The sequence below is a fragment of the Equus caballus genome, chromosome 19 (assembly GCF_041296265.1).
Source record: "Equus caballus isolate H_3958 breed thoroughbred chromosome 19, TB-T2T, whole genome shotgun sequence".
NCBI classification, from domain to species: domain Eukaryota; kingdom Metazoa; phylum Chordata; class Mammalia; order Perissodactyla; family Equidae; genus Equus; species Equus caballus.
Genome location: NC_091702.1, coordinates 58115870 through 58136618, shown reverse-complemented (window position 1 = coordinate 58136618; position 20749 = coordinate 58115870). Strand labels below are relative to the sequence as shown.

General features: G+C 36.8%; 1 protein-coding gene across 1 annotated transcript in view; it reads right to left on the bottom strand.

Moving 5' to 3' along the window:
- Positions 1–20749, bottom strand: part of MORC1 (MORC family CW-type zinc finger 1) — a 168046-nt gene that overhangs the window by 114289 nt on the left and 33008 nt on the right. The window contains exon 9 of the mRNA XM_023623810.2: positions 1549–1674. Coding sequence (XP_023479578.1) covers positions 1549–1674 — 126 coding nt within the window. The remainder of the gene's footprint in view (positions 1–1548; positions 1675–20749) is intronic.

Here is a 20749-nt window from a genome sequence, read left to right as displayed (position 1 = left end):
ATAGACATATCCACATTTTTCATTGGCTTAAATCATTTTTTACCCGAACTAATTAAGAGAAGAATAATTTAATTTGAAAAGATCAGCCTTATTGATTGGTCCAGGAAACCCTTGGTACTTCCCAGGAGAATGAGACTGATGAAAAGGAAGCAGCACTTTGATATGAATTAGGGAATGAACGGACAGATTTATAGAGTAAGTCTCAGGCTTGGTATACTTCATTTTTCAAAATAGAATCTTCAGTGTAATCAGAAATCAAAAGTATAGCTTTTGAGGACCCCATTGGTGTTAGTGTGGGCATACAATTCAGAGATCTATTTTTAATATTAATATCGATATAAGTGATTGCAAGTCCCCAGGACAGCAACTACTTTTTCATGAAAATAAGATAACATAACAAATGTAGGCCTATTATAAAGAGTTAGTGTGGTATAGGGAAGGGAGCATGGAATTTGAATTGGTAAAGAATTTGGAGCCAGGAGAATGGAGCTCTTCTCCAGTTGTGACATTTCCTTATCTCTAAAATGGTGATAATAAAATACAACCCACAGGGTCATTATAAAAATCAAACAAAATAATGCATATAAAAAGGCATTTACAGTCATGTGCTCTATAATGATGTTTTGGTCGATGACAGGATGCATATACAATGGTGGTCCCATAAGATTAGTACCCTGTAGCCTAGGTGTGTAGTAGGCTATACCATCTAGGTTTGTGTAAGTGCTCTATGACTCTATGATGTTCGTACAATGATGAAATTGCCTACCGACTCACGTCTCAGAATGTACCCCTGTCACTAAGTGGTGCATGACTGTACATAGCCTGGACGAGCATTAAATGTTTCTCCCAGTAGATAGGAAGCTCCTCAGAACTAGAACTAATCTTATCTTTTTTATGCTTTGTACCTAGCACAATCTCAGACTAAAGGATTTTGATAAATGTTCGTGAATAAATGCATGACCACCCAGAAACCACACACCAAAAAAAACGACAGTTCTGTTTGCATGCATAGTTGGGCAAAGTAAGGTTTATAATATGCAAATGTCAGCTTAAAAAAAGTTTATGCTAAAGTATAAATAAATGAGCCAGATGTATATTTATAAATATGTTCATTCTATAAAATATACATACACACATATGCATATGATTTAACAGTTCAAATGTATTGTGCAAACAGAAAATATAAGTGAACTGTGATTTTTAAACGGAATCTATCACAACCAAAGCGCCTAAGAGTCACTGAAGTAAAAAACAAATTCCTGCTCTGGGCGGTCATCTAACTTAGAGAATTCACTGCAGTGTAGCTACTATGGGCAAATATTTGTTTCACATGATTACTCTTTTGCAAACCTTCCAGAATGCAGTTTGAATTGTATTTACAATTGTAAAAATCTTACTATCAAATTGTAAAAATCTTACCATCAAATTGTAAAAATCTTACTACCAAATCACTTACTATCAAATCACTTTGACAACTGGGGGCGGGGAGGAGCATACGGATTTTATAAATAAAAACTCTATGAAGAGAATTGAAGGAAGGTGAGTTACCTGGGTCTGTAGAGGGAATAACATAGGTGTTTTGTTTTAACTCTTTGGGCCTGAATGAATATTCTCATCCGAGGGTCAAAATACAGAACAGATGTGTAGGCTCTGAATGACCATCTCTCCGGAAAACTAGAAAAGAAAACAGCAAAGGCCACACTGAAAAAGATGCAACAATGAAATGTCTTTGAGAAGAAAAAATTAGACTACGCGCTTATGATGGTTACTACTAGCAGCTTCAGGAACTTTTCTTCTAAACCTAATGACACAACAAACACCAGCGAATCTTGCAACACTCACAATACTTTACTGAGCAGACCTTTAAATACAAGGGCCCACATGAATAACTCACACTTTGATTAGAACTGAATTTTGGTTGGCAACTAACCAATTTTGAGTAGACTTGCATCGGCAACAGAAAATATACCTTCCATTAAAGCTGTTGGCCCAAAAGGACAAAATCCAGTCAAATAAACAAAATCATTCCCTGGCTCAAACATAACAAAAACAATCTAGGCCCATGTGGATAAAAAACATTTCCATAAAGTTATTGTAAACAGAGAAATACAATAAAAATGTTTCATTTGCTTTGAAAATTATGAACAAGAAACATAAAACTTCACTCTGTAAGTGCACCAGCCATGCATAAGAAGTAGTGCTCTTTATCTACAGGGTCCCAGAAAAGGCTACTACGAAGGGCTGTAAGGTCATCCAGAAAGCAGAGAGCAGTGAGCCCAGCATTTTTACAACCCTACCTCAGCCCAGAGGGAGACAAAGAGGATGGAACGGAAATACGGAGCTTGTCTAAGGGGGACTGCTCAATGGGGTGACACCATTGCCGGTTACTCCTGAGAAAGACAGAACGCCAAGGAATTGACAAAAATGAAGATGAAGCCCACAAGAAATCCAAGGATTTCCTGGTTGGTTATAAGTTCCTTTCTGGCAGGATCTGAAGCTCATTAAAAGCTCAGGGATTTCTTTTCACTTTTTTAAAAGAAATGCTTTTAAAGTAAGCCTTGAGTAGAACTTCCCAATACAAATTATGTGAAAGTATCTAGTCCATGGCTATTATTCTATAAATACTAACGCATTTTCAGTGTGACAAGAGACGCTGTCTGCATTAGGGTGTGGCGCTACACTAAGGTGGTTGACTGTTAGTAAAACCAGAGGCTGCACAGTCAGGGAAGTTCTCACCTTTAAAAGAAGAAAAAGTCACCTTGGGATACTATAAACAGTCCAATGACTTTTGCCATTATTCAAATCCTTTCTGGATCTCCTGATTTAAAATTGCCCTTATAGCGAGTAGCTCTTTCTTTTGACTCTCCTCAAAGCTAACACAGCTCTGTCATTTGAAGGTAAAAGTCAAAAGAAATTCAGGGCCAAGTTTAAGAATTTGAGAAATATGACGAGAGATCAAATTGGGTTAGACAAGTTTGGTTAAAAAATATATATTATACAAATACAAAATAAGGAGACTAACACAGCTACCTTTTGATAGCTCATTTTTTTTTACTCATTCAATAAATATTATAGGTAAATAGTCATAGCATGTGTGCTGGGGATCCTCAAGACCTCTGTGTTAGGAGACTTTCTGGAAGGTCATGGGACTTAGAATAAAATTGCACTTAAGGCTAAGATTTATCACAGCGATGTAGTAAGGATATACAGTGGTTCATAAGGGGAAAAGTTACATGGGGTCTAGAGGGATCCATGTGCAGCTTTCTCATGTTCTCTTCCTCTCATGAAGGGTCACACAGAGGCACACTCCTCCTCCAGCTATCAAAATGCAGTAACGTGTGTGATGTTTCTGCCCAAGGAAGCCCACTAGAGACTCAGCACCGAAGGTTTTTACCGGGGGCTGGTCACACATGCCCTGCCTGGCATGTATCAAAATTCCAGAGTCCCAGAAAGAAAGTAGGTTTTCAGCATAAACCATATTGCTTGCATAGTGTAGACATAGCGACCCACCCTTATTTGTCATGGAAAGTTTTAAGTCAGTGTAGGGAACTGTTTACCCACCAAGGTTTCAGAAGCCAGCCAAGGACCAACCTTGCAAGTAAGACTTTCTGTGGGCGGAAGCCTTCTATGTTAACCCTTTTCTACACACATGCCCCTTTTAAAAGTTCCTATTTATGACAAAAAGCATGGTAATACCTCTTATGCTATTGTGATGTCTGTCATAGGAAGAAAATAAAGGCGGCTAAATATAAAAATCTACATATAAAATGGGCCACCCAATGTAACTTTTGAACTTCCTTACATGACGCAGAAGGTCCTTCATGACCTGGCCCCCACTTAACTCTCCAGCCTTGTCTTTTCCCAGCTTCAGTCTAGCCAGCTTCAGCTAGCCACTCTCAGTTCTCCAGATATGGGGTCATGCTTTCTTCTCCGCATGCCTTGGCACATTCAATTCCTTGGCCATTTTCAGTTAGCTCCTCCTGACCCCTCAGGGAGCAACTTGAGATCTTACCTCCCCTTGAAGCCTTCCCTCACTTCCCCAGGATTGGGTGAATCACTCTCCTCTGTGTTCCACTCCTCCTTCTGTGTCTTCCCGTCGCAGCAGTTGCCACGTACCGGTGACACTGCTTGCTTATTTATCTGCTATCCCCATCATGCTGTATACTCCATGAGGCTAGCATCCTCATCAATAAATATTTGTTAAATAAATGATAATTACTCAGGACTTCCTTGGCCTAATTTAGAATGAACAACAGGGGGTTCCCTATATAAGACAGACTTTTTAATGATTGTTAATCTTCAATGATGATGCTACCAGTCTTTATAAATAAAGGCATTCACTTGGGAAACTGAAATGCAAATGTATAAGTAATCAGAGTATCTTCAAAAGATCTAAGAAAAAAATACTGCTACTCTCCATCCATCAGGAACTGCTTCACGTATCTTTTTCAAGAGGTGTTCTTCTCTTGTTTGTTCCTAAACATCTTTCTTTTGTCTTAAACTTTGCCAGAAGGGTCTATATCTCTCTTTCTCACTTTCTATTTAACCGACTATATTAAACTAAAGAAAGGAAGAGAGAGCAAACCCTCCAACACACACACACGCATCCCAGACACATACAGAGTCACATGACAGACACAAGGAAAGAAGAGAGTATTTTAAGGCAGAAACTGGTTTGATAGGCTGTGGAATATAATAGGAAGAGATGTAGTAGTCCATTTGTTTGTCCTCTGCTCAGCAATGGGTATTCACAAAAAGTCTCTAATGCCACGACCAGCTGTGGCTGTGGCCTCTTTCTTCTCTCAGTCTATCCACGTTGCTCTGCTGCTGTTTTAAGCGTTGCTCCATATGCGGCCAACCACAGGTGGAGTGGCGTGTTGCGGTCACCAAACTGTGTTAAGGATAGGAAAGGGACCAGAGAGAGGGGTCTCATGGCCAGTGTCACAGCTCCTTTATCTACCAGTTCAGATTCCCTGTGGCTGGAGTCTGAAAATGCAAACTTTTTAAGGCTACCCAGGTGATTCCTTTAATTCTGCCAGTTTGGAGAACCACTGCCTGGTAGACCTAGCGGCCAGGGTGGTACGCAAGGCAGGCTGCCTGAACGAGAGGAGAACAATCTCTCACACGTGCTTGGACCTAGGACATCCTCTACATTTATCCCCACCGGGGACACAGACGACAGACTCCCACCCAGCCCAACCACTGAGCTACCCTTAGAAAGTCCGTGGTGGGGAAAATGACTCTACTCTCTAGGCCCTAGACTACGCTAGACCCCTTTTGGAATATCTCAGAAGGGCCATACAGAAAATACTGTATATTATAACCAAAATTACTTTCTAAATTTATTGCTAAAGTCCCTACAAACTCTTGGAAGATTTCTTGAAGTTGAAATTAATAAGGCCTATATTACCTTGAATATAAAGAAGTGCATAAAAATTTTTAACTAGTTTAAATTATGAACTGTGAAGGGTCTAACCAAATTTAATCTTGGGTAGATTATACCTAAGAGAAATGTCAACTCAAAGAGGTAATTTAAAAGAAAGTTATAAGCTACGCAAAGCAATGAAAGTGCTTCTGTCAAAACCACGGCATGGTGAGCAGCACATGATAACAATTTGAAGCTGTAAATTTTGATGTGTTCCCAGCCAGCTCAGTTAAGACATAAACTAGAGACATTATGGAATGCTGCCCAATGACTGTCAATTTAGAAACACACTGGCAATGTGGCATCCAATTTCAAAACATTACTTAGCACAAAATTTCAACTCCATTACTCTGTATTATATCATAGCTCTCAGAGCTTGTTTTGTGGATGGGTTCCTCTAGCTGCCTGAGATCCTGAGGCATGATGGATCACAGGGGCGTGCCAGGCCCCTTTGATGACAGCCAATTCCATGACATGGTTTTTTACTAGAGGTTGTGCTTTCTTCCATTTTCTCATAAAGTTCAACATGTAAAATATTTCTAACATTCAGAAGATAATAAGTCACTAAAAGCAACATGGACACAAGGAACTCACACACATAACAGACCAGGTGACATGGTCACATGGTCCTGACCTTCAAAAAGTGAATGAGGAAAAACGCTATAGGAATGATCAAGCCTTCACAGTTTGGAACTCAAAAGAGATTTCAAAGCTAAAAGAAGCACTTCACAAAATTTCCTACAACTCCCTGTCTTACCCTAATAAAGACCCCTGATGATCTTCAGGGGTGGAGGACGGAAGAACCCACCACTGAGAGTGCCAGCACCTTCCGATGAAACTTTTTGCAACATCCCTAGAAAATTCCCTAGACATTGGCATTTAATTCAGTTTACTTGAATACAATTCATGTTTTGCTTGCTATGTACCAGACACTGAGTTCATTTCCAGAGCATTATAGTAAATGCTAGAAAGTGTTGTAGGGAAAAGTAGAATGGAGGGAGCTGAAACGCACTGAGAACTTTAGGTGTCAGGTACTGCGACTATTCTGTCTCCACAGCATTCATAGCAAGTAGACGATATCATAGCCTCACTTTACAGATGAGAATACTGAAGTTCAAAGACTCTGAATAACTTATTACTAGAATGAAAGCTCTCCCGACAATTCAAGCTGCTTGAGAGCAGAGGTACTTGTCTGTTTTCTTCCCTGATATATCCCAGCTCTCACAACAGGGCCTGAGACTTAATAACTATCCACTGAATGAGTGAATGTAAAAGGAATCTATCTACAGTCAGACAGATACTCAGTGGAAGAACAAGGACTTGAGACCAGCTCTAAGAAACTACAAAGTCCACTCTTTTTATAATGTGCCACCCTGCCTCCAAGGTCCATTGGTTTGAAGCCCAGTGCTGCAATGGGACTTGGAGTGGTGAGTGTTAGAAGATGGACTCAGGCAGCCCCAGCCTCCACACACCCCACCTGCCTATAAGCCTGAGGTTCTGATTCCTTCAACTTAACCCACAGAACTGGATTCAAGGATCTGGTGTCCACGTTTCCTAGTTCTGTATGTACCTTCACTATACACAGAATAAATTATATGGCATTAGAGTGCAAATGGCCCCAAGCCATTCAATTAACCTGAAAGTCTCTGCTGACAGACCATGCCATTATGTAAAGGAATATTTTTTAAAAAATCAAAGGCATAGATACAATAGAATCAGGTTGGTAGACTAAGAACACATCTCAGTCTCCTGCTGAAACCCCAGGAAGAAGAGTAGGGAGGTCTGTGTGCCTAGAGAGGAATGAGAAAAGGGGAAAGGAGGTCAGAGAGACAATAGGCGATTATATAATGCAGGATGCCACAGAGTATTATAAAGACTCTGGCTTTTTCTCCAAGTGAAATGAGAAGTCACTGGAGAATTTTGTATGGACAGTTTTTAAAATACTGCTCTGGCTGCTACTGCTCTGGGCCAGGAGTGGAACAGTTTTTAGAGGGACAAGGGTGGAAGCAAGGAGATCAGGGACCAGTAAGAAGACCTCTGCAGTAACCCCGGTGAGACACAGTGGTGGCTTGGACCAGGATCATAGCAGTAGAGGAGATGATAGGTGGTGGGTCTGAATCTATTTGAAGGCAGAGCCAATATGAACAACTAAGTTGGAAGACTCCTCCAATTGCTGAGTGTGAAGAATTACAAAAAGACGAGACCCACAAATAGACATGTGGTGGGAATTAATAAACATTAAAAAAAATCCAAAGCTATCCAATGGAAAAGGTGAGTAATTTACAAAAATTCAATAATCATATCTGCATCAGACTTCTCATTAAAAACATGGATTCAAGAAGTCAAATGAGCAATAAGTTCTCAGGGAAGTCATTTTCAAACCAATATTTCCTTATCCATGTAAACAAATACTGAGGTGGAAGAGAAAAATAAAGACACTTTTAAGGATACAAAGCTTCCGAAAGTTTACCTCCAACTGACTGTGAAATAATTATTAGGGAATATAGTCCAGCAAATGAACTAAAAAATAAATGAAGAAGATATGGGATGGAAAATAGAGTGGTAAGCAAAGAAAATAATAACTCTTACAACTTAGTCTAAATAATTATTTATGCAGGGTATGATAAAATATTGTAAAAATTTGTAAAAAAATACTAGATAAAATAATCAAAAAAAAGTGGAACTGGTAAGGAAGAGAAATAAAAGCATACTAAGGCCCTGACTTATTTGTGGCATGATATACATGCTAATTAAGTCTACACTTTGACAAGAAAGCTATAAGTTTAGATATGTTTATTTAAAATGTAAAGGTAATCCACTGAAAGAATAAAGTGAAACAATTTTCAACTATTGGAATAAAAATAATGAACCTTCCTCCTTGGAAAAAACAATCACAACTGAAACAATCTCACAAATGGGGAGAAAGGAAAAATAAAGCAGAACAAAATAAAACAAAAACCAAATAAGTGCAAGCAAATAACCAAAGAAGCAAAGTAAATATAAAACATAAAATAAGAAGGAAGAGTAAGTCCAACCACAGTAGATGTCATAATAATATGAACCAGATAAATTTCCTATTAAAAGATAAAAGCACTTTGAGTCAAAAATCTACTTACACGTCATTTATGAGGCAAACCAAAACCAAAACAGAACTGTTGAAAATAAAGCAGTGGCAAAATATATAGTAAAAAAAGTTAACTAAAAGAAAGAAAATATAGGTTAATGTTAGACAAAAATAGAAACAAAGTTGGGGCTGGCTGGGTGGCATGGTGGTAAAGTTCATGCACTCTGCTTCGGCAGCCCAGGGTTCATGGGTTCAGATCCCGGGTGCAGACCTACACACTGCTCATCAAGCAATGCTGTGGCAGTGTCCTACATACAAAGTGGAGGAAAACTGGCACAGATGTTGGCTCAGGACCAATCTTCCTCACCAAAAAAGAAAGAAAGAAAGAAAGTTATTGGAAAGGACTAACTGGAACATAGAAGGATATTTTACATTAACAAAAGGTTCACTTAAACAAAATGATACATGTGCCAGAAGTCTAACAACTCAGAAACATATACAGCAAAGACTAGTAGAGGGGGCCGGCCTGGTGGCGCAGTGGTTAAGTTCATACATTCCACTTCTCGGCAGCCCGGGGTTTGCCAGTTTGGATCCTGGGTGCGGACATGGCACCGCTTGGCATGCCATGCTGTGGTAGGTGTCCCACATATAACGTAGAGGAAGATGGGCACAGATGTTAGCTCAGGGCCAGTCTTCCTCAGCAAAAAGAGGAGGATTGGCAGTAGTTAGCTCAGGGCTAATCTTCCTCAAAAAAAAAAAAAGAAAGAAAAACTAGTAGAAACATGGACATATCCACAGGCAGTGTAAGAGATTCTAACATACTGCTCTCAGAAATTGAGGGATCAAGGGTGAAAAAAGATATGGAATATTTGAATAACTTAAAAGCTTGATGTAATAGAATTTGTCCTTATCAGAGATTCACATTTTTTGCAATGTTTAAAAGATTAGACCACAAGAAAAGCTCAACAGATTTCAAAGAGAAGATATAATAAAAGCTACATTCTCTGATCACTATAAAATAAAATTAGAATAATAATAAAAGGATATTTGACACCTCCCCCCCAAAAAAACCTATGTACTTGTAGATTTTTAAAATACTTTTTAAAATTAATTCTTGAGCTAAAGAGGAAATAAAAATGGAATTTATAAACTATTTATAAATAAACAACAATGATAATTCTACATTTTGAAACCTGTAGAATATAACCATAATGCAGGGGGTAAATAAGAGCCTCAATAGTTTAGATTAGAAAATGAGACAAAGTAAAATAAAATATATACCTCAAAGAAGTAGAAAAAGTGAAATAAAACAAATCAAAAGAAGTTAGAAGTAAGAAAATAAAAGAATATATAATTAATACAAACCCAGTGGACTTAATAAAAAGAATCCAAAATTGTTTTATTTTTAAAGACAGTTGTAACAATCAAACTTCTTTGGCCGAGAAAAGAAGAGACAGCATAAACACATGGTAAAACAATCAAAAATGGACACAACTATACAACTGGAGGAAAATAGGAATTTTATAAGAATATTTTATGTAAAACTCTATAGCAACAAATTCGCAAATCTAAATAAAATGAATGTTTGTATAATTATAAATTATAAATTTATAAATGACAAATTTTGCCCAAGAATTAAAAAATCTAAACAGATTAATAGTTACAGCACAAATAAAAAGTAATGAAAGTGGAAAGGAAGTAATAAGACCACAGATTTTTCAGGGAAGTTCTACCAAAGCTTTAGGCAAAAAAAAGACTCATTTTCTATAAACTCTTTCAAATAAAAAAAAAAAAGAGGTGAAAACTTCCTAACTCATTCTACCATAATCTACATACCAATACTAAAAAAGGCAAGGATAATAAAAGCTAAATATAGCCAGTCTCATGTGTAAACACAAAGGTGAAAAATATTAAATAAAATACTAGCAAAATTAACACAAGGAATAATACATCATGAATTACTTGGAGTTATTTGAGAAATACAAGGATGGTTCAACACAATAAACTATTATAATCATACACTATTTTAATAGAGTAAAGGAGAAAAACAAAACTAAATCACCTCAACAAATGTCAAAAAGCATTCACTAAAATTTAACACCAATTTCCTGATGTGAAAAATAAATAAAAGGCACTCAGTAAACTAGAAATAAAATGACTTCCTCAGTTTAACAAAAGGAATTGATTAAAAGAAATAATAACTAGGGCAAATACTACACCTAATGGTCAAACATAAAAGAATTCCATTAAGACAAAAACAAAACAAAAATGTATGCTATTATTATCACTTCTATTTAACTAGTTAAAACAAGAAATTAGAAATAAAAAGTATGAGTAATAGAAATGAAGACACAAAACCATCACTAACTGCAAGTAAAAACTATATAGAAAATCTAACTGAAAACTGTCAGAAGTATTCAGTAAATGGTGAGATATAAAATTAACAGGAAAAGCCAATGGCTTTCCTATCTGTATACTAATGAAAAAATAATTATAAACAGCAATGGAGAAAATAATCTCATTTGAATGCCAAGAAGAGTCATAAAACACCTATGAATAAACCTAACAAGAAATGTATAAGACCTATATGAAGAAATAGTAACAGCTAACAATTATTGCATACAAACTATGTGGCAGGTAGTATTCTAAGCACTTTTCACATCATAGATCACAATCTTCACAATGACTCTGTGATATACTACTATTATTATTATTACTATTTTCAGATGACTAAATCAAGGCTCTGTGAGGTTAACTAACTTCCTCATAATAAGACATCTTGTGGAACTATAAATTGAACTCAGACAGTCTAACTACCAAAGCCTTGTTCTTACTTAATATGATATACTATGATATTGCAAAACTCCACTCAACTATGTAAAAGAAGATGGGAATAAGAATCCAAACAGTGACATCAGCATCATGGCAGAATGAGCTATTCCTGTAGCTTCTCCTCACTAAGATATGACCAAAAGGACATTCACTAGACAACAGAGGACACCCACACGACACAACAGGATGTCTGAGAGACCCATGCAGCCAGATATCTGAAGGTGGGGGTGCTGGCTCCTCAGAAAGTAGTGGAAGGAGGTAAGAAGATCTCCTTCTCCTCACCAGCAGCAGCAATCTGCAGAATGGGACCTCATGCAGCAGCCAGCACATGACCCTGGGAGGAGACAGAGGAGTAGGCAGGCCTCTGCAGGAATGCTTTCACTTTCAGAGCTATACCCCTGCCCACACGAATGCTCCACACTGGAGCAGCTAGGCCACTGTGTGGGTGCGCCCACCAAGACCAGCAGCCCACATGGGCTACCAGAGAGTGCAGAGCAGGTGCATGCACACAAGAAAGCACCCCTCCACTCCCCCAAGTGGCACACCAGCTCAGCTAGTCGGTCATAGCAGCAGACCTGCACCAGAGCACCTGGGCCTGCATGAGGGACCTGCCAAGCAGTGGCAGCCAGCAAACGTAGATGAGCTCTACCGGCACAACCTCCAGCAAATGGGCACAAGTTCCAGCAGATGCAGCAGGTTCAGAAAAGACATCTTCTGCCTCCCTCAGTGGTGACAGGTGGAATCTGCGACCACACCACCACTACACGCAGGCAAAACTCTACTTCATCAAACACCATGAAGAAATATACTAACGCTGCAGACCAGAAGAAAAATGACAAGACAAAACCAATCCTGAAGACACAGAAATTTACGATTTAAATGACAAAGAATTCAAAATAGTTATAAAGAAACTCAATGAATTACAAGAAAACTCAGAAAGACAATTCAATGAACTCAGGAATAAAATTAATGAGCATAAGGAGTTCTTCACAAAGAAGACTGAAACTCTAAAAAAAAAAACCAGAAACACTGGATATGAAAAACACAATGAATGAGATAAAAAGCAATGTAGAATCCTTAAAAAACAGAGCTGACATTAAGGAGGACAGAATTAGCAATATAGAGAACAAAAATATGGACAACCTTCAGGTGGAGGAGAAGAGAGAACTAAGACCAAAAAAAATGAAGAAACTCTCCAAGAAATATCCAGCTCAATTAGGCAATGCAGCATAAGGACTATAGATATTCCAGAGGGAGAAAGGAGCAGAGAGCTTATTCAAAGAAATAATAGCTAAGAACTTCCCAAACCTGGGGAATAAACTGGAATTACAAGTACATAAAGCTAACAGAACTCTTGATTACATCAAAGCAAAAAGACCTCTCCAAGGCATATATTAGTAAAACAGGCAAAAGTCAACAACAAAGCAAAAATATTAAGGATAGCAAGGCAGAAGAGAATAATCTACAAAGGAATTCATATCGGGCTTTCAGTGGACTTCTCAGTAGAAACCTTACAGGCCAGGAGAGAGTGGAATGGTATATTCAAAATTCTGAAAGAAAAGTTTCAGCCAAGAACACTCTATCCAGTGAAACTATCCTTCTGATATGATGGAGAAGTAAAAACTTTCCTAGTAAACAAAAGCTGTGGGAGTTCATTGCCACAAGACCCCTTGTACAAAAGATGATTAAGAATGCCCTCATATCTGAAACTAAAAGGAAAATATTTACAAAGCCTTGAGCAAGGATATAAATAGACAAAATCAGAAAATTGCAGCTCTCTATCAGAACAGGTTAACAAACACTTAATTGTAACATTAAAGATAAAAGGAAGGAAAGCATGAAAAATAACTATAAATACTTTATTTTAATCACAAACTCACAACACCAAATGTAATAATTTGTGACAATGATAACTTAGAAAGGGAAGAGGAAAGAGAGGGAAGCTGATTAGGCTAATGGAGATAAGAGGTTATCAGAAAATTGAATATCTCATCTATGAGATCTTTTATACAAACCTCATGGTAATCACTAAACAAAAAATCAGAACAGAGACACAAATGATAAATAAAGAGACAACCATCATAGAAAATCAACAAAGTGAAATGGAAGTCAGAAACACATAGGAAGAGAAACAAGGGAAATACAGAACAACCAGAAAACAAGAGATAAAATGGCAGTATTAAGCCCTCACATATCAATAATCACCCTAAATGTAACTGGAATGATTCTCTAATCAAAAGACACACAGTGGTTTGGCAGATTAAAAACAGTACCCAACAATATGCTGCCTCCAGGGAACACATCACAGCTCTGAAGACAAACACAGGCTCAGAGTGAGAGATGGAAGATGATACTCCAAGCAAATGGCAAACAAAAGAAAGTATGTGTTGCCATACTTATATCAAAGCAGACTTCAAGATAAAAAAGACAAGGAGAGACAAAGAGGGGCAGTATATAATGATAAAGGGGCCATTCCACCAAGAAGATCTAACACTTATCAAGATATGTTCACCTAACACAGGAGCACCAAACTACATAAAGCAACATTAACAGATCTAAAAGGAGAGATTAACAGCAACACAATAATAGTAGGGACCTCAACACCCCACTTACATCAATGGATAGATCATCAAGAAAGAAAGTCAACAATGTAATAATGGAATTAAATGAAAAACTAGACAAGGTGGACTTAATAGATATATATAGAACATTCCATCCAAAAATGGCAGAATACACCTTCTTCTCAAGTGCACATGGAACATTCTCAAAAGTAGATCATATGTTGGGAAACAAGGCCTCAATAAATTTAAGAAGACTGACATCATATCAAGCATCTTTTGTGACCTTAATGCTATGAAACCAGAAATCAACTACAAGAAAAAAGCTGGGAGAGTCAGAAATATGTGGAGACTAAACAACATTCTATTGAAAAACCACTGGACCAAGGAGGAAATCAAAGGAGAAATCAAAAAATACCTGGATAAAAATGAAAATCAAAATACACCATACCAACTCTTAAGGGATGCAGAAAAAGTAGTTCTAAGAGGGAAATTAATAGCAATTTAGGCCCACCTCAACAAACAAGAAAAATCTCAAATAAGTAATCTTAAACTATAATTGACAGAACTAGAAAAAGGAGAACAAACAAAGCCAAATTCAGCAGAAGGAAGGAAATAATAAAAATTAGAGCAGAAATAAATGAAATAGAACCAACAACAACAACAAAAAAACAGTAGAAGGGATCAATGAAACTAAGAGCTGGTTCTTTGAGAAGATAAAAATGACGAACCCTTAACCAGACTCACTAAGAAAAAAAGAGAGAATGTTCAAATAAATAAAATTAGAAATGAAAGAGGAGAAATAGCAATGTATACCAGAGAAATACAAAGCATTATAAGAGAATACTATGAAAAACTATATACCAACAAACTGGATAACCTAGAAAAAATGGATAATTCTTAATCTCATACAACCACCCAAAACTGAAGCCAGAAGAAATAGAGACTCCAAATAGACCAATCAAAAGTAAAGAGATTGAAACAGTAATTAAAACCTCCCAAAAGACAAAAGTCCAGGATCAGCTGGCTCCTCTGGAGAATTCTACCAAACATTCAAAGAAGATTTAATACCTATCCTTATAAACTATTTCAAATACTGAAGAAGATGGAATGCTTCCTAACTCATTCTATGAGGCCAACATTACCCTGATAGCAAAACCAGACAAGGACAACACAAAGAAGGAAAACTACAGGCCAACATTGCTGCCGAACACTGACGCAAAAGTCCTCAACAAAATACTGGCAAACAAATACAGCAATACATTAAAAGGATCATGCACCATGATCAAGTGGGATTTATACCAGGGATGCAGGGATGGTTCAACATCTGCAAATCAATTAATGTGAGACATCACATTAACAAAATGAGGAATAAAAATCGCATGATCATCTCAACAGATGCAGAGAAAGCATCTGACAAGATGCAACATCCATTTATGATAAAAAAAAAAAACTCTCAATAAAATGATTACAGAAGCAAAGGACCTCAACATAATACAGGCCATATGTGACAAACCCACAGCCAAAATCAACTCAATGGTGAAAAACTGAAAGCCATTCCCCTGGGAACAGGAACAATACAAGGGAGCCCACTCTCACCACTCTTACTCAGCATAGTACTAGAGGTTTTGGCCAGAGCAATTAGGGAAGAAAAAGAATTAAAAGCTATGAAAATTAGAAGAGAAGTGAAACTCTTTTTATTTGCAGATGACATGATTCTATATACAGAAAACCCTAAAGAATACATCGGAAAACTATTAGAAATAATCAACAACTACAGCAAAGTTGCAAGTACAAAATCAACTTCCAAAAATCAGTTGCACTTCTACACTCTAATAACGAACTAGCAGAAAGAAAGCTCAAGAATACAATCCCATTTACAATCCCAAGAAAAAGAACAAAATAGCTGGGAACAAATTTAACCAAGGAGGTGAAAGACCCATACAATGAAAACTACAAGACATTACTGAAAGAAATCAAAGATGACATAAAGAAATGGAAAGATATTCCATGCACATGGGTTGGAAGAATAAACAGTTAAAATGTCCACATTACCTAAAGCAATCTACAGATTCAATGCAATTCCAATCAGAACCCCAGTGACATTCTTCACGGAAATAGAACAAAGAATCCTAAAATTTATAGGCAACAACAAAAACCCTGAATAGTAAAGGCAATCCTGAGAAAAAAGAACAAAGCTGGAGGCATCACAATATCTGACTTCAAAACATACTACAAAGCTATAGTAACCAAAACAGCATGGTAGTGGCACAAAACAGACATGCAGATCAATGGAACAGAATCAAGAGTGCAGAAACAAAACCACACACCTACAGACAGCTATCCTTCAACAAAGGAGCCAAGAACATACAATGGAGAAAGGAAAGTCTCTGAACATACAATGGAGAAAGAAAAGTCTCTTCAATAAATGGTGTTGGGGAAAAATGGACAGCCATATACAAAAGAATGAAAGTAGACCATTACCTTACACCGTACACAAAAATGAACTCAAAATGGGTTAAAGACTTGAATGTAAGACCTGCAACCACAAAACTTCTAGAAGAAAATATAGGCAGTATACTCTTTGACATCAGTGTTAGCAGCATCTTTTCGAATGCAGTGTCTATTCCAGCGAGGGAAACAAAATAAAAAAAAAAATAACAAATGGGACTCTATCAGACTAAAGGGTTTCTGAAAGGCAAAGGAAACCAGGAACAAAATGAAAAGACAATCCACCAAGTGGGAGAAAATGTTTGCAAACCACATATTATGTCTGCAAGGGGTTAATCTCCAGAATATATGAAGAACTAATAGAACTCAACAACAAAAAAACAGGCAACCTGATTAAAAATTGAGCAGAAGATATCAACAGACATTTCTCCAAAGAAAATAAAGAGAAAGCCAAGAGGCATATGAAAAGATGTTCAATATCACTAATTATTAGGGAAATGCAAATCAAAACTACAATGAGATATCACCTTACACCTGTCAGAATGGCTGTAATTAGCAAGACAAAAAATTACAAATGTTGGAGACGATGTGCAGCAAAGGGAATCCTCATACACTGCTGGTGGGAATGTAAACTAATGCAGCCACTATGGGAAACAGTATGGAGATTTCTCAAAAAATTAAAAGTAGAAATACCATACAACCCAGCTATCCCACTATTGAGTATTTATCCAAAGAACTTGAAATCAACAATTTAAAGAGATTTATGCACCCCTATATTCATGGCAGCATTATTCACAACAGCCAACATGTGGAAGCAATCCAAGTGCCCATCAACTGATGAATGGATAAAGATGATGTGGCATATATAAACAATGGAATACTACTCAGCCATAAAAAACACAAGATAGTCCCATTCACAACAATATGGATGGACCTAGAAGTTATTATGTTAAGCGAGATAAGCCAGACAGAGAAAGACAAACACCACATGATTTCACTCACATGTGGAAGGTAAACAAACACATGGACAAAGAGAACAGATTAGTGGTTTCCAGAAGGGAAGGGATTTCGGGGGTGAGCAGAAGGGGTAAAGGGGCATATATATATGGTGATGGATAAAAATTAGACTACTGGTGGTGAGCACAATGCAGTCTATACAGACACTGATATATAATAATGTACACCTGAAATTATACAATGTTATAAACAATTATGACCTCAATAAAAAGAAAAAAACCACCAAAACATAAATGTCAGTTCTCCCCCAATTAATCTATAAATTCAACTGACTGCCAATCAAAATCGCAGGAGCATCTTTTATAACAAAACTTGAAAAGTTGATTTAAAAATTCATATAGAAAAGAACATCTGCAAGAATAACCAATAATATTTTTAAAAGAATATTTAAGGAGTTCTTGTCCTACCAAATATCAAAACACATTATGAAGGCTATAGCCATTAAAAAGTTCTAATGGGGAAAGAATAGAAAAAAAGGTATGAAAATGAATAGGTCATCAAGAAACAGACTCACATATGATGGGAATTTAACTTATATTAGGATGCATTTCAAATAAGTAGAAAATGTTGAACAATTTAAAAAACACTACATCCATTAGGAAAATATTAATCTGTCCCCCCACGCACACACTTCACACCATTTTCAAAAACAAATTCCAGACAGATTAAAAGGCTCACAGAAATAGACTACGAATATTAAAAGGAATGACAAGAAAATATATTTAAGAAAGGCCTATCTGAGTTTACCAATGCAAAAGTAAGAAGTACATAAAGGAAAATATTGACAGATGTGACCCCCCCAAAATCAAAACTTTCTGTAACACAAAGGACAGTGTTAACAATTTTAAAAGTCAAGTGGGGAGAGAGGAAAGGATGTGCGTGTGGTTATAAAAGGCAAGAGGAAGGATCCTTGTACTGATGCGCTGGTGGATTTGCATCAAACTTGGTGCATTGTATCAATGTCAATATCCCATTTGTGATATTGTACTACAGTTTTATAAAATGCCACCAATGGGGAAGCCAGGTAAAAGGTACAAGGGCTCACTCTGTGTTATTTCTTGTAACCCCACATGAGTCTACAATTATCTCAAAAAAATTTAGTTAATAAAAAGGTCAAGTGTCAGATTGGAGAAAATACTTTCCTCGCATGTAATATCCAAGGTAATAACAGCTAGACTAAATAAAAAGTTCCTAAAAATCAATAAGAAAAACTACATAATGGAAATATACAAATACAAGCAAAAGACACAAGAAAATTATGAAAGCAAAGTAAGTGTCAAAAAAACACGAAAATATACTCAGTGCTGTCAATAATCAGGAGGAAAACAAAGTGCATAAAAATATTTAATCAACCTGGCAAAATTTTAAAATATTGATTATATCAAATCTTGGTGAGAATGGGGGCATTGAGAAAACTCAAGTTGCAGAATAACTTCTACAGTAGGAGAAGAGAGATTGAGGGCACTGGGGTAAAAAATAAGGAAGCACTACCATGTTGATTTATGTATTTACGCAGGTTTGAATAGTTTTAAATGAATTAGTATTTGTGTCCTCCTTGAAGTCCTTCCCTTCACACCCACCCCAGCCTCTACCCCAAAGATTAATGGTGCTGGAACTAGTCCTGGGCCACCAGGTAAACAGTAAGGAAGAGTGAGGTATAGGAGAGAACAAAGAAAACTAACACTTGGATCCTGGAGTCAGTGACATATTTTATATGAAATTTCAAAATCTAAATTATGAAATTATAATTCCATACTAGTATCCACATAAAGAAGTCTATGTCCTATGAATGAAATTTAAAACATCTGAGTTACGGAATTGTAATTCCAAACCTGGTATCTACGCAAACTCTCTGAGTAAGGAATGCCGGTGTAGAATTACAACCCCACAGATTTTGCAGATGTCAATTTATACTAACCACGTATGGGGTAAAGATGGGCACTGACTCACTTTAAAAGCCTCCATCAGCCTACCATCTTCCATTTGCTCAGTCCTACCACACTCAATCAATATGGGACCTTTGAAAAACGACTCTCAATTTTAATCATCTGTATAACTGTGATTGAAGGTTACTAACAGCCACCAGAGGGAAGGAGAAAACCAATTAACTAAAGATTTTGTTTGGCAGAAATGGACTATTTCAGAGGAAAAAAATACAACTTGGCGGGGACAAAAACTATAAAAGGTTTGAGATGCAGGACTTGGTCTAGAGTTTGAAAAATGACCACAACATAAATTACTAAACAGACATTGTCTACGCCGGCCTTGAAGAAACATCATGTTTTCTGTCATTGGTTCATTTTTATTTTCTTTGATATTCAGCATTCTCAGCCCTTTCTCCTCCATCTTTGTTCCAAAATCTTGATTTTCCTTTGATTTCTTACAAAGTTATTTTTCATGTCATCGTCTTCCCTTTCAGGGAAATTTGCCTAACTTTAACACAACAGATAATTCACCATGATTCTCCCCCTGCACTGCAGATACAACTCACTTTCTGCACACTCCCCTGGGACCTATGCATGAGTCCCTGGCACTCTCCACATGCCACATTCACAGACTCCAACCCCAATTTAACACAGCACACGTTAAATGCAAACTTCTGCCTCATCTGCACTCCGAACTTCTGAGATGACTGTTATCTATCTACATGATTTTTAAAAATATAAGTGAAAACAGGTTGTCTTTAGAATGACGTTGCCAAAGCACATGCCATCACCGCCTGTGTGCTTGAACATCACTCCTAATGAAATGTTCATGACGTTATTGTCATCCTGAAACAAGGCCCTGCCAATGGTCTGATCACTACTGTTAGAGCCTCTGCCCAAAGCAGAATGATAAAGGGTTTTGGTTGCCAAGTTTAAAACTGAGACCAAATAGTCACAAGAACCATATGAAAGTTCAGACTCTGACTCAGTAGTTCCTTTCCTGGGAATCTGTCTTAAGAAAATAATTCAAAATAATAAAACAATCCATCTGCATGAATATGTTTATTTCAACATTATTCATAAATAATATGAAACATTGGGACTAATGCTAGTAGCCAAAAATACAAGAATAGTTATGTAAATTATGATGAATCAATTCAATGGACTATTATAAAACCACTTATTAAGAAATCGTTATGAAATGAGACTTATCAAGTCTATATAGTAACTTGGATAAAGTTTAGGAGCAAATCATAAATGAAAAATGAGAAATTGCACTTAAGAAACACAAGGATGGAATAATAAAAATTAATAATCAATTATGATACGTAAATTCTTTTCTTAAAAATTTTTAAAAATATTGTTTCACTTTTGATTTTATGAAAAACAACATTGGAAGAAAATAAATAATACCAGAAAACTCCTTCTCTAAGGCCAAATAAAAGACTGAAAGCTTTAATTTTCCTATTTCTATGTA